At 40.9% G+C, this 14,440-nt stretch overlaps 1 protein-coding gene across 2 annotated transcripts in view; it reads right to left on the reverse strand.

Annotated features, from left to right (window-relative positions):
* Positions 1-8,980, reverse strand: part of DCK (deoxycytidine kinase) — a 34,002-nt gene extending 25,022 nt beyond the window's left edge. Inside the window, exons 1-2 of one of the 2 annotated variants that reach the window (XR_006296173.1) lie at positions 8,660-8,967; positions 2,896-3,011 (exon numbers count right to left, since the gene is read on the reverse strand). Coding sequence is in view for 1 of the 2 variants with exons in the window: in XM_043572516.1 (XP_043428451.1) it covers positions 2,896-3,011; positions 8,660-8,777 (234 nt within the window). In the remaining variant the exon portion in view is untranslated. Of the gene's footprint in view, positions 1-2,895; positions 3,012-8,659 lie in introns of both variants that reach the window. The other variant, XM_043572516.1, reaches the window with a different exon arrangement.
* Positions 8,981-14,440: the final 5,460 nt, after the last annotated feature.

Here is a 14,440-nt window from a genome sequence, read left to right on the forward strand (position 1 = left end):
AAATAGGAGGCATCCCACATATTAAAATTCCCAAGGGACTGTTTTTCATTTTATAAAGCATCCCAAAACTTTGAGATTCTTAAGGGTTGCTTCCACTGGTGGAGAATTATGGCCCTCCATAGAGAACAGAATGACCTAATTCAGTGAATCTGATAATTACACTTCTCCCTACAGATTAAAATTCTGGGTACGGCAGGGGTGGCTGCCTAGGTAGTTCAGTCGGTTGAATGTCCAACTCTTCAATTTGGATTAGGTCATGATCCCAGGATAATGGGATCTCTCTCTCTCCCTCTGCCCCTCTCCCCTGCTTGCATGTACCTTCTCTCTCTCTAAAATAAAAAAAAAAATTTTTTTAATAAACTTTTGGCATTTTGGTTTTTATGTACCAGTTTCTGCACCCCAGGTTAATTATATGCATACTACAAGGGAGAGATAGTTAAAGTGCTAAATAACCAGTTACACATATTTAAAAAGGAGTTGGCAGCTAATGATACTAAAACTAGAACGGGCCTTTAATGGAGGTCAACTAACCCAATCTAGCCTGACATTACTCCAATGAAAGAATCCCTTCTGTATTTCTGACATTGGTTTAATTTGTCTACTCTCTACTAACACCTGAGAATAACTGCACTGATAGCTGACCCCAGAAATGAGGGGAAAAGAGGGGTTGGTAGAACACAAGTCTTTCATTTCTAAAGGTAAGTACACCTAAGCCAGGCACTTCAGTGAAAAAAGAGGCCACAAGACATACTTTGGGAGATAAAAATGCAGAGTGGAGCAAAGACAGAAAACTAAAGGAAAATGACAAAAGGACCTCAACAGGGACTTAACAAAATAAATCCAAACAGCAAATAAATTAATTAAATAAAGGAGCACAATCTCATTAGCAACCAAAGAAATGCAAAATTAAAAACATAAAAGACATTAAATACCCAACAGAATGACAAAAATTAGGAAGCTGGATAATACCACTTTGGAAAATAGGCATCACACAAAAACCCCACCAACCAATGATTTTATTTCTTCTTTCTAGAGAAAGTCTTGCATGTGTGCACCAGGTTTCATGTTCATAACAGGGCTGTTTTTACAACTAAACTAGAAATCACTAAAAAATTAATCAAAGGTATAGAATGGAAAACCAGTGATGTCTGAATATAATTGAATATTATATGGCAATGAAAACGTACAAACTACAGCTGTATACAACAAATGAACAAATTTCATTAACTTACTAAGCAAAGAAAGCAAGAGGGAAAAAAACTGCAACCAATTGATTTTATTTATGTAACATTCAAAAACAGAAAACTAAATTTTATTTCTTAGTCATATGTTTGTGGATAATTAAATTACTTTTAGAAAGCAGAAGAATTATTATTGCAAGAGGTATTTTATGTGAGTGGTTACCCCTAGCGGCGTTGTTACCCAAGGAAAGGAGATACTGTGACCGGAGGACAAACAGGGAGAATAAGAGTAATGTTCTATTTCTTGACCTGGTTGATGGTTAGCTTTCAAATTGTTCTTCAAACTATACATAAGTTTCCTATACTTTTCTATAGTTATATCATATGTTAATAAAAAAATGTTGAAAGAAAAAAACAAATTTACCCACTTTAAAATTCTACTTAAGGATAATCTTACCTTCCCCCCAAAGACCAAATTGAAATGTCAATTTCTTAAAACAAAAAATGGAGTCCATGGGGCACCTGGGTGGCTCAGTCAGTTGAGCATCTGACTTTGGCTCAGGTCATGATCTCACAGTTCGTGAGTTAGAGCCCCACACTGGGCTCTCTGCTATCAGCACAGAGCCCACTTCAGATCCTCTGTCTCCCTTTCTCTGCCACTCCTCTGCTCATGCTCGCTCATGCACTCTCTCTCTCTCAAAATAAATAAACATTTTTTTAAAAAATGGAGTCCTATGGAAAGGAAGTCTCTTCAAGATTCAGTCCTGGATTATTCTAAGGATCAGAATGTTCTAAGCACACCCTTACGTTAAAGTTAACTATGCTTGGCAAATAGGTATGGGAGAAAATATTTTTGGTTATTCACAACCATATATCCTCAAATTCTACAGAGCATCCTGCTAATGATTTACATTTTAAATACTCAATTATTATTCCCAGACTCCTCATACCAACAGCTAAACTTTAAACAATAGACATTTTTGTTCAATCCTGTTTCCTCAATTCTAACAAAGTAAGTTTCTACCACACATTTCCATTCTGATGATTTCTACTATCCTACTTTCAAGTTCAATTCTCATTTCTCCAGAAACAAAAGTCCTAGCAATCAGATCCCTTTCCTTCGTACACATACAATATAAAAATTTTGCCATAAAAAATGAAATCTAACTGTTATTCCTTCTTTCTTATTTGCAATGTAGAATGGAAAGTGCTGGGAAATTCAAAGTTGTGTCCAGGGTGAAAGTCTGGCAAGAATGAAAAGTAAAACAAATAAGAGATAAATGCTTCTCTCTAATACATATAAAAGACTCAAAAGGTAAACTAATAAAAAAGTTATTGGGTAGGTTTTTTTGTCTTTGTTTTCTGTGTTTGCATGTTTTTAAACAAAATGTAAAAATCTACTCAAGGAATTTAATTTGCAATTAGATTTTTTGACTTTTTAATTAATTTTTAAAAACTTATAATCCTACTTGGATGCAATGAAGCACATATCTTAACTGCATCACTCAATGAATGTTTACACACACACACACACACGTACCTCCCCCCACACATACACACATTCATCCATATATAAAGGTGAAGAGACAGACTTAAAGCTAGATTTGAAAATTTTATTGGAAAAGGGAAAACAAACAAAAACCCAAAGGTTAAATACTACTGGTCCTCTAAAGCAAAAGAATTTTACTTTACTTAGTTAATTTTATTTTCATACCTCACAGTCATCTTGTGCACTTTGAACATTGCACCATCTGGCAACAGGTTCAGGAACCACTTCCCAATCCTCACAGACCTGTTTAAGGATATTCACAAATGTTGTCTTCCCTGAAGCTGTTGTGACAGGAAAAGGAAAATTGAAGAAGGAGACTTAGAAAAAAAAAAAAAAAAGCCAAAACAGTCATCAGCTTTTACAAAATTTATACTAGCAAACAATATAAAAAAACAAAAATATTCAATTTCCTAAATGTTCTCTTAGATTTGCTTTCTGAAAGGGTCCCTACCCACTTGTATTATGGACACTTGTTTGTTACTGTTTTTAGTTTATCAAAGCCATGGAACAGAAGAATTTTAAACCTGGTGACATTGTAGGCAAGGTGTTACAGCAGAAAAAAAAATCCTAGTCCTAGCCTCACTTTCCTTAATCAAGTAATTAGAGACAACTTTGCGGAAAATAGTTAAAACTATTCTTCCACTTAGATATGTGATTTTGGGCAAGTTACTGAATCTCTGTAAGCCTGTTTCTTCACAATACAATGGAAATAGTAGTAATACCCTCTTTATGGAAACCACTGTGATAAACAAGCTATGAGTACAGTGACAATAACAGGCTCTTGCATTTTCAAAATTTTCCTCTCTACTTGCTCTATTTTCTCAGTTTACAAACAAGCTTACGTCCTTCCTATCTAAAACCAACTTAAAAATGGCCAAATGAACTATAAAATCAATATAAAGATGCATCCAAAACCTAGAGCTTTAGAATGAGAAATAATATGATTATATGACACGAATCATATGACACTATATGACATTAAGCCATAGTGTCTAACAGAAATTATAAAAACATTTTTGCACAGCACCCCTATAAGCAAGCAATAGCCATGTTTTTTCTGCTTCACTTTAAAGGTTCTGTGCACTTTATCCAATCCTTAAAAAAAACATGTTGTACTTTGCTTCTCCCTGATCATTCACTAGTTTCTGAAACACCTAGGAGGGAAAATAAAGGAAATAGTTCAGGTATAATCAGGGCATATTATATTCACTACTTTAACATTACCTGGGAATACATTCCATTAAATAGTAGGGGAAGTCTTGATCTAGAATTTAACAGGGTGTACCAATACTCCTAATGACCACCACACCCTTTCTATCTTAAGTCACCAAATGTGGTTTATATTAGGCATCTCTGGTCAACATAATGTGTGTGTCTCTCTCCTCTCTCTGTCCGTATGTATATAGAATTACACATACACACACACACACAGATCAAAAAATATAAAAAAAGCAGCTTCTGAAAGCTTTTTAAAAAAAAATTTTAATGTTTTTTTTTGAAAGAGCACATGTGTGAAGGGGAGGGGCAGAAAGAGAGGGAGACACAGAATCCAAAGCAGGCTCCAGACTCTGAGCGGTCAGCATGAAGCCTGACCCAGGGCTTGAACTCATGAACCACGAGATCATGACCTGAGCCAAAGTCGGATGCTTAAGGGCCTGAGTTACCCAGGCGCTGCAGCTTCTGCAAGCTTACAAGGAAAACTTCCTCATCTTTATAAGCTGGATTCAAAGAGGGCAAAAAGAACTTACCTTTGATGTGAAGAACCATATTCAAACCTAGGACATTATCTAGGCAATAGAAAAGAAGAAAAACCAGAAGAACTTTAAAGGATCACACATAGGGCTAAAACAGGGAGTGGGGACAGGGGTCAGGGCCAATAAGAAGGTAACACAGAACAAAGAACTGCTGAGAAGCAAAACACAAAGTCATATTATCACCACAGGACAGAAGAAAAACTTTTAAAGATAAACTAGATGATCACTAGATTTAATCACGGGAAAAACACTGGTGACCACAGATTTTGTATGGGGAGAGTAATTACAGGGACTGTAAAGCATTTAGAATGGTAAGCAGAAGCATATATAATGATCACTGGACATTCACTGAGCTAGATGGAGGAAGGAAAGGAAAATATGATGTTCAAAAAGAGGATCCAAGGAATGTACTAAAAAATCAGGCATCACCCAGAGTCTGAAAGCACTTTTTTTTTTAATTTGTTTAAGTTTATTTACCTATTTGGAGAGAGACAGAGACAGAGTGGGGGAGGGGCATAGAGAGGAAGAGAGAGAGAGAAACCCTAGCAGACTCTGTGCTGTCAGATGTGGGGCTCGAATTCAGGAAACCTGAGATCATGACCTGAACTAAAAACAGAGAGTCGGACACTTAACCGAATGAGCCACCCAGGGGCCCAGAATCTGAAAGCACTTAAAGCTAGAGCATTCAGCTTTCTTCTGACACGCCTATAAATAGAAAAATTTCATGTGGTCATACTCTAAAATTTTAAGAGCAAAAACAGTTACTCTTTAAAATTACTCTTTAGTTCAAGCAGAGTAACAACAGTTACCTGTAGTTCCCAAATTAATCTAGTTCCTTGACTTTTTAACGTTTATTTATTTTTGAGACAGAGAGAGACAGAGCATGAATGGAGGAGGGTCAGAGAGAGAGGGAGACACAGAATCTGAAACAGGCTCCAGGCTCTGAGCTGTCAGCACAGAGCCCAACGCGGGGTTTGAACTCACGGGCCACGAGACCACGACTTGAGCCAAAGTCGGACGCTCAACCGACTGAGCCACCCAGGCGCCCCTCTAGTTCCTTAACTTTTGAGGGGAAAGTAGGGAGCTGAAAAATAAGCTAATTAATAAATTAATATTCTATGAAAGCAAAGGAGAACAAGAACCAAAGACACTGACGTTAATAACTTTAAAAAGTCATGTGGAACCTAACAGAATTACTAATGGCAAACAAGCATTACGATCCAAAAATCATCTGTACAAACTATTAATATGAAAAGAAGCAGGTAAGGCCTCCATAAATCTAACAGAAGGGAGCATTATAGTAACAGAAAACATGAGAAGATGAGTTACGTGAGTATAAACTAAAATGACCAGTTAAAGTTCAAGTTCTAGAAATCACAAAATATTCTTCTACACACATATTAGCCATTTGTACATTTCTACTTATTTGGGACTGGCAAATAAGGTGGAAGGGACAGGAACAGCAGTGCAAGCACATTAACAACAACTAACAAACCTCAGTGTCAGGAAGACAAGACAAGTTGGAACACAACTCATCCAACATCCAAATAGCAAACTGTTATCTTACAGAAACAGAAGCCCAGTGTTACCAGATCTTTAGATACCATACAAGACATCAAGAATCTAGATGTTCAAAAACAAATCTCAAAAATGTTAAATGCTAGCAATTCATTAAATTTGTTTTCCAGGGGCGCCTGGGTGGCTCAGCGGTTAAGCGTCCGACTCTTGATTTCAGCTCAAGTCATGATCTCACGGTTCATGGGCTCAGTCCACATCAGTTCCATGCTGGTGGTGTGGAGCCTGCTTGGGATTCTCTCTCTGTCCGTCTCTCTCTGCCCCTTCAGTGCATGCCTTTTCTCTCTCTCAAAATAAACAAATAAACTTTAAAAAATAAAATATTTCCAACGTTCTAAAAAAAATGTTCTTAAATAAATTTTTTTTTCAAGTCTATGCTAGCCACTATTGTGCAAATGCAAGGCATCAGTTTGCAACTCTTTCCAGTGTAGGTAATGGAGAAGTCAGAGAAGAATTTTAAGCAGGGGAGTAACACAATTCCATTTATATACAGAAAGTCTGCTCTGGAGCTAGGTAAGAGAAGATGGAGATGGGGTGACACATTAGGAAATGATTCAGGTGCTGGGAAGATTAAAGATGCTTAGGTAGATCTAGATATATGTTGCTTAACTGGATTTAAGGAAGGGAAGAGGATTAATTCAGTGTGGTATCTAGGAGATGTTGTTGTTCATTCAAAGTTACTCTTGAAATGGCTTTGTTCAACTACTTCCTCCTTTATATATGTTCTTCTTTATCCAATAAGTGGCTATAAGGACTCACACTAGTAAACGTTCACCTTCAAAGAATGTATCCTAGGAGGAAATGAGAATCTATTATATGGATCTTTTCCACTGATGCCTTAATACTGGAGCAATGCAACAAGATGTCGTCTTTGAGGGTGTGTTCAGATATTTTCTACTAGGAATACTGTTAAAGCGTCTACTTTGCCTGGTCTTTTTAAAGAAGTACAAGGTCTTTGAATGTGGTAAGAATTCAAAAACATTTGCTGTATGCATGAATGGCCAGTACCCAACTTGGAGCCAAAAAAATTCTATCAGAACAGGAAGTATCAGGCATAGGTTTCCTGTGGTAGGAAATACAGAAGAATGTAAGTTCAGATGTACCTTGTAAAATGATATGCATGGTATAGTCGGCCCTCATCCGGGTTAGGAACAGAAAGGGCACTGGTCTTTGAATCATAAGCCAATGTTTACTTGGAAGTGGGGGAAGGGGTGAGGAGCTCCATGATATTAAGATCATTAAAAACTCTTTCCTTGTACTGGAATGTTTATAGCTATTTTATCCCTAAGCGTTAAAACTGGAAACCATCCAAATGTTCACACCTGGGGAAGAGATAAACTGTGGTATATCCATGCAATGGAATACTACTCAGCAATAAAAGAGAACTACAGACACAAGTATAATAGAAGATGGGATTCAGTAGGCAGAAAGGGAGAGGCTAAGTAAGACTTGAAGGTCACTGCGTGGGGAAAAACATATTTTAAAACAATGCTGGGAGTGTCTGACCACAGCAGACTGGCTGAGGTGTAGAGTTCCTCTTAAGAAATGTAACAGACATCACCTACTCCCCTCAGGCATTTGACAAAAGATGTGACTAAAAGTAAGTGGTAGACCTTAGAACATATGACCCACAAGGAACAGTATGGCCATACATAGATCACCTCCCACACAATGGAAACAAGCCACTCAAAAAGTAATGACTAGGCATTTAGTTGCCTAGCCAATAAGGGTAGAACCTGAGAAGGAACAAGGGGGAAGGTTGGGGGGGGAGGGTGCAACCAGAACTTATAAAACAAGGACCCTTGCCTACAGTAGACTGGGCATTCACTTGCAAATGCCCCTCTCTGTAAAGAGAGCTTTTCTGCAATTCTTACCTTTCTAATCTTAGATTCTAATAAACTTTTGCCTGCTGCTCATTTTATTCTGTGTCCACCTCTTCATTCTCCCAAGTGGGGAGACAACGAATCCCGGGTACTGAGCAACATGAAAAAATCTAAAAGCAATATGCTAAATACAAGAACGGAGGCACAAAAGGCTACATACTCTGACTCCATTTATATGACATTCTGGAAAAAGGCAAAACTTAGAAACCAGATCAGTGGTTGCCAAGACACAGGAATACAGAGGGAACCGACGACAAAGGAGCACCAGGGAACTTTTTGAGGTGATAAAAATGTACTGAATCTTGACCATGGTGGTAGTAAAACAGCATTATATGTTTGTCATACCTCATAGAAAAGTACACCTAAAAGGATAATTTAATGTATGTAAATTACACCTCCAGAACTAACACAGCCTCAAGATAAAAACAAAAAGCAAAAAGCCCTTCCCTTGCGCGATCCCAACAAAAGGAGGAAACGGGCCCAAAGTGCACCTTTCGAGGCCCCCATGCCCGGGCATGCACCACCGCCTGACGCCCGGAGGCTGCGACGATCCTCGGAGCACGGGAGGGAAACAGGGCAGGACAGGGCAAAATGCGTTTTGGGAAGGGAAAGGGAAGGGAAGTAGAGGCCCTGTCCGCATCCACACAGGCCTGAAGGAAGCCCTCACTAAGGGGAAGCCCCCCTGCTTGGGGGCCAACATTTCCCGAGGCTCCTTACCAATGTTCCCTTCGATGGCAATCTTCTTGATGCGGACCCCCTCAAAGCCGGTCGCGGGAGACGGGCAGCTCCTCTTAGGTGGGGTGGCCATTCTAGTCTGGTGGTGGTCCGAGTGCATCCAACAGGGAAGGCTAGGAGGCGGCCACAGGTGCGCGCGCTGGGGCTCGCGCCACTGCCGAACGTGACTAGACGCGCAGGCTGAGCTCCCGCCGGCAGCAAGTACCCGGGACCGCGGGTCTTGGGGTTTGATTTTGGCGCGCGGAGGCTGCCGACGGGGGCGGGACTGCGCCGCGACCGCCCGCCAGCGGGGAAGCCACGCCCCCTCCGTCTCCCCAGCTGGCAAAGTCTCTAGCGGCTCCTTGGCCTTGGCCACCGCGGGCGGGGCTCCTGCGTGCGCGCCCAGCACGTCGGGTCACGCAGGAGCACAGGGCGGGACGGCGCGCGCGACGACGCGCCTCTTCCCAGGACCCGGGGGTGGCGGTTCCGGAGGACTAGCGCCGAAGCTGGAGGGCGAGCGAGGGTAGGGGTTGCCATCCGCTCTCGTCACCAGGATGGCCGGCCCCGACTCCGGAGAGTTCGCCTCTCCAGCGGGTCGTGTGGAAATAAACAGAGCATCTGGAACAGAACTGGCTGTGACGCAGTGTATGGTAGAAAAAAGCAAACGGATTACCCGTGTAGTCCAGTCCGAGGACAACGGTCAGGCTACGTCAGGCTAAGTGCTGGCGGGCAACCCAACCCTCAGGAAGTGTATTGCACTCTTACTGCGTGCCAGACACTGTTTCGAGCGCTGTTCTTGAATTACCTCGCAGCCCAGTGCAGGAAATCCCACCATTAGCCCGATTTATCAGTGAGGAAACAGGCACTGAGAAACCTATTTGTGCAAAGTCTCAAAGTCCGTAAGTGGATCTGGCCTGGGAATTTACGTAGTCAGACGCCACTACACAGCAAGCTTTTCCTGATGTCTCAAACCCCTGTCCCGTTTGATTTGAGTCTCTTTTATGCTCATAGAGAATACGTCACACCAAAATGTGCCACTATGGCATACAGATAATTTCGAAATAAAGGAATTTTAGAAATAGTGCAAGGATACTCTGCCCCTCCCTTGTCCCCCCTGAAAGCAGATGAATCTATGTAAAAGGTGCCCTCCCTGTATCAGGAGGGCAGACCTCCTTATCGCCAAATAGGGAATTGAGGGCTGAGAAGGCCTATGAACAGACCTTGCTACTTACCAATTTACTACCCCAAGCCCAAACCCCTTTGTCTTGTCAGTTCTTCACTAATTTATTGTTTCTTTGTCTAAAAGATGCAATGACCTACTTTGGTTATTCCTTTGAATTTATTTTTATGGAGGTCCTGTATGTGCCGTAATTAAATCTGGTTTCCTCCTGTTTATCCTATGTCAATTTAATTACTAGACCAGGAAAAGAATGGAAAACGTAAGAAGGGAAAATTTTCCTGCCCCTACAATGCTATGCAGACGTTACCATACCACGTAGGTTTCTGTTCAGCGTGGCAATACGATAGTTTAATTTTGCATTCCCTATACCTGACACATAGTTAGTAAATGTTGAATTTTTGAATGCCTACCTATGTGCCATGAACTCTGCTAGAAGACTTATCTAGCTGGCAACAGATGCAGTGTAGGAATACTCTTTACAATTTGTTTTTAATCTTGGTAAAGATCTGGTAAGCTGGCACTATGCCATCTAGAAGTTCCTGGGCTCAAATGGTCTACGGAAACCAAACGCCCTATTACTCTTTGTTACCTTGAAATTACCATCAGACCTGAAATGCATCTAATGGTAGAGTCAGAAGTGGTGTAATGGTGAATCCATTCTAAGAAAAGGCAGAAATCAAAATGTGAATCCATGGGTAACTCTAGGATAAAAACAGTAAAAATCATTAACTTCCTTATAATTATTTTGTTATTATTTTATGTTTATTACTTTTGTTTATCCGCATAGTAATTACCAGAAGGATCCTTGAAATGAAAAAAGCCTGAATGCTTGTTATCAGGGATGGCAAGGAACCTGGGGAAGCCACTAGGTATTATATTCCACATCCAAGCATGGGGGGAACCCCATGAAATGGTAAAGGTATTGGGCGATACCGACAGGAGTAAGGCAGGGTTAGTCTCTGAGACCTTCAAATAGGAGGTAAGTAGACGAAGAAGAGGAAGAAATCCCAGATGGATCTGATAAAGATGTTTAGAGTTGAGGAGCAGAAATAGCCAAGAGTGGTTTCCACAAAAGGCACACAAGAAAAGTAATACAGTGCCGTGATTGAGAGGTTAAGCAGTGGAAAACTATAAAGACTAGTTTCAAATTTCAGCTCTGCCAGTTTCTGGCTGTGAGAACTTGAGTCCCTCAAAGCTTAAAAGTGTTCCTTGGAGCGCCTGGGTGGCGCAGTCGGTTAAGCGTCCGACTTCAGCCAGGTCACGATCTCGGGGTCCGTGAGTTCGAGCGCCGCGTCAGGTTCTGGGCTGATGGCTCGGAGCCTGGAGCCTGTTTCCGATTCTGCGTCTCCCTCTCTCTCTGCCCCTCCCCCGTTCATGCTCTGTCTCTCTCTGTCCCAAAAAAAAAAAAAAAAAAAAAAAGTGTTCCTTAAAAAGACAAAGTAGATGGGAGAAACAGGGAAACCTACCTTTCTTGGCATCAAGTTCAGCATAATTTCCCATTTTCCTACATAAACCTGTGTATAATGCAAGTAAGAGACAAAAGCACTTTTAAAATCACCTTCTTGATTTTTGTCCACAATCCTTTACCTGCAACCCTTGTAACCAGATGTTTGAGAATGCAAACATTTTTGGATTTCAGAAGAACAGTAGTGTGAATGGAGTATTACTCAGCAATCAAAAAGAATGAAATCTTGCCATTTACAACAACATGGATGGAACCAGAGTGTGTTATGCTAAGCAAAATTAGAGAAAAGACAAATATCGTATGACTTCACTCATATGTGGAATTTAAGATACAAAAAAGAGTAACATAAGGGAAGGGAAGCAAAAGTAGCATAAAAACAGGGGAGCCTGGGTAGCTCAGTCGGTTAAGGGGAGTAAGGCTCCCCCTACCCTGACTTTGGCTCAGGTCACGATCTCACAGCTCATGGGTTTGAGCCTCACGTAGGGCTCTGAGCTCAGAGCCTGGAGCCTGCTTGGGATTCTGTGTCTCCCTCTCCCTCTGCCCCTCCCCTGCTTGCACTCTGTCTCTCTCTCTGTCTCCCAAAAATAAACAAAAAATAAAAAAGGGAGGGGGGCAAAACATAAGGGACTCTTAAATACAGAGAACAAATAGGGTACTGGAGGGGTTCTGGGTGGGAGGGTGGGCTAAATGGGCAAGGACCATTAAGGAGGACACTTGTTGGGCTGAGCACTGCATGTTATATGTAGGGGATGAATCACTGGAGTCTACTCCCCATATCATTGTTGCACTATATGCTAACTAACTTGGATGTATATAAAATAAAAAATAAATATGTGTATATATATTGGAAAAAACCAGTAGTGTGGTACATATGTTATGTAACCATCCCTCATCCTCCTGCAGAGGTGTTAAATCCAATACACAGCTATTTTGCACTGAAACAGATTTCACATTAAATGGGATAAAGACTGTTAACTTTAGATCAGGTTAAGTTTACACTAAATTCAAAAAAATACTTTGTTTTCCAAGCATTTCAGATTTTATGAATTTTGGAATTGCAGATAAGACAGGGTATCGGCAGCACCTGGGTGGCTCAGTAGGTTGAGCGACCAATCCTTGATCTCTACTGAGGCCATGATCTCACAGTTCATGGGATTGAGCCCTGAGTCAGGATCTGTGCTTGACAGAGCAGAGGCTACTTGGATTCTCTCTCCCTCTCTCTCTCTCTCTGCCCCTTCCCCACTCATGAGCACCCATTCTCTTGCTCTCCCAAAAATAAATAAATATATATATATTTTTAAAAAGGGTATTGGAGTACCCAGCCAGTCATGAGCATGCTACCATCTTCATTCTTCCTCACCCAAAATTTTGCTACCCCTTCAAATTGAGAATTCTTTTTCTTCTCTGGGAATGCTGGTATTACTAAAGAAAGAGACAGGACCTTGACTGATAACACATAGGTTTATTATGAAAACTCTAAAGTGAGAAATGAGAACTCAGAAGATGAGAACAAAGACAGAAAAAATAAAAGGCCTTGAATGTTGATATGTAGTGGTTATAGCCCATATATTGTATACATGAACCCAACAACTTCTGTAAAATGGCTATTTATTGACTTTATAATAAGCTTGGTTATGAATTTCTCCTTACAGTCTTCTTTATTGCCTAGAAATACATGAATGCAGAAGCCATTATAAAAGCAAGAGTGGGAGGTCAGGGTGCTTTCAACAAATCTGAAGTGCAACAGCAAAATAACATGCTAGAAGGGCATAGCAGGAAACCGTCAGCCCTACATAAGGCCTTATCAAAGGAAGCTATATTATGCTGCATGCTTGCAAAGTAAATCAAGGTCATCAAGAAAATAGGACACTGTGGGGTGCCTGGGTGTCTCAGTCAGTTAAGCCTCTGACTCTTGGTTTCAGCTCAGGTCATGATCACCCAGTTCGTGGGCTCAGGCTTGGGATTCTCTCCCTCTCTCTGCCCCTGCTCCGCTCTTGCTCTCTCCCTCTCTCAAAATAAATAAACTTTAGAAAAAATGTGACACTATACTCATTAGTCTGTTTAAAATAGGAGTATAAAGGGCACCTGGGTGGCTCAGTCAGTTAAGCGTCTGACTTCGGCTCAGGTCAGGACCTCACAGTGTGTGAGTTCGAGCCCTGCATCAGGCTCTGTGCTGACAGCTCAGAGCCTGGAGTCTGCTTCAGATTCTGTGTCTCCCTCTCTCTCTGACCCTCCCCCGCTCACACTGTCTCTGTCTCTGTCTTGAGAATAAGTAAACATTAAAAAAAAATTAATAACAAAAATAAAATAGGAGTATAAGACATTTGTTTGTTTTTATTTAAGTAATCTATACCCCCAGCAAAGGGCTTGAACTCACAACCCTGAAATTAAGAGTCGCATGCTCTTCCAACTGAGCCAGCTAGGCACCCCAGGAATATAAAACATTTATTACACATTGTTGCTTAAAGGAGTATTTAGAACTTGATACCAAAATGCATCATTCCAAATAATATTATATAATGAAGAATTAACTATTTAAATGTAGTACAATAGAAGCAAATGAACATACTTCTCAAAATATAGCTAATTTTTGTATGGGTACTTATGTGTTTATTTCTTTATAGACAGTAGATGCTTTATAGCTATGGTATGTGAAGAACAAGGTGCTTTTGGGGCGCCTGGGTGGCTCGGTCGGTTAAGCATCCGACTTCGGCTCAGGTCATGATCTCACGGTCCGTGGGTTCGAGCCCCGCGTCGGGCTCTGTGCTGACAGCTCAGAGTCTGGAGCCTGTTTCGGATTCTGTGTCTCCCTCTCTCTCCGCCCCTCCCCTGTTCATGCTCTCTCTCTGTCTCAAAAATAAATAAACGTTAAAAAAAAAAAAAAAAAAGAACAAGGTGTATTTAAGTATGCAGGTTGACAATCCACATCAGCATGGACTGGTGTTTCTACTCCTGGTTTTTTCTTTTTTTTTTAATATTAAATTTATTGTCAAGTTGGTTTCCATACAACAACCAGTGCTCATCCCAACAGGTGCCCTCCTCAATGCCCATCACCCACTTTCCCCTCCCTCCCACCCACCCCCCATCAACCCTCAGTTTATTCTCAGTTTTTAAGAGTCTCTTATGGTTTGCCTCCCTC

This window comes from Prionailurus bengalensis, chromosome B1, assembly GCF_016509475.1.
Source record: "Prionailurus bengalensis isolate Pbe53 chromosome B1, Fcat_Pben_1.1_paternal_pri, whole genome shotgun sequence".
In the NCBI taxonomy this organism is placed as follows: Eukaryota; Metazoa; Chordata; class Mammalia; order Carnivora; family Felidae; genus Prionailurus; species Prionailurus bengalensis.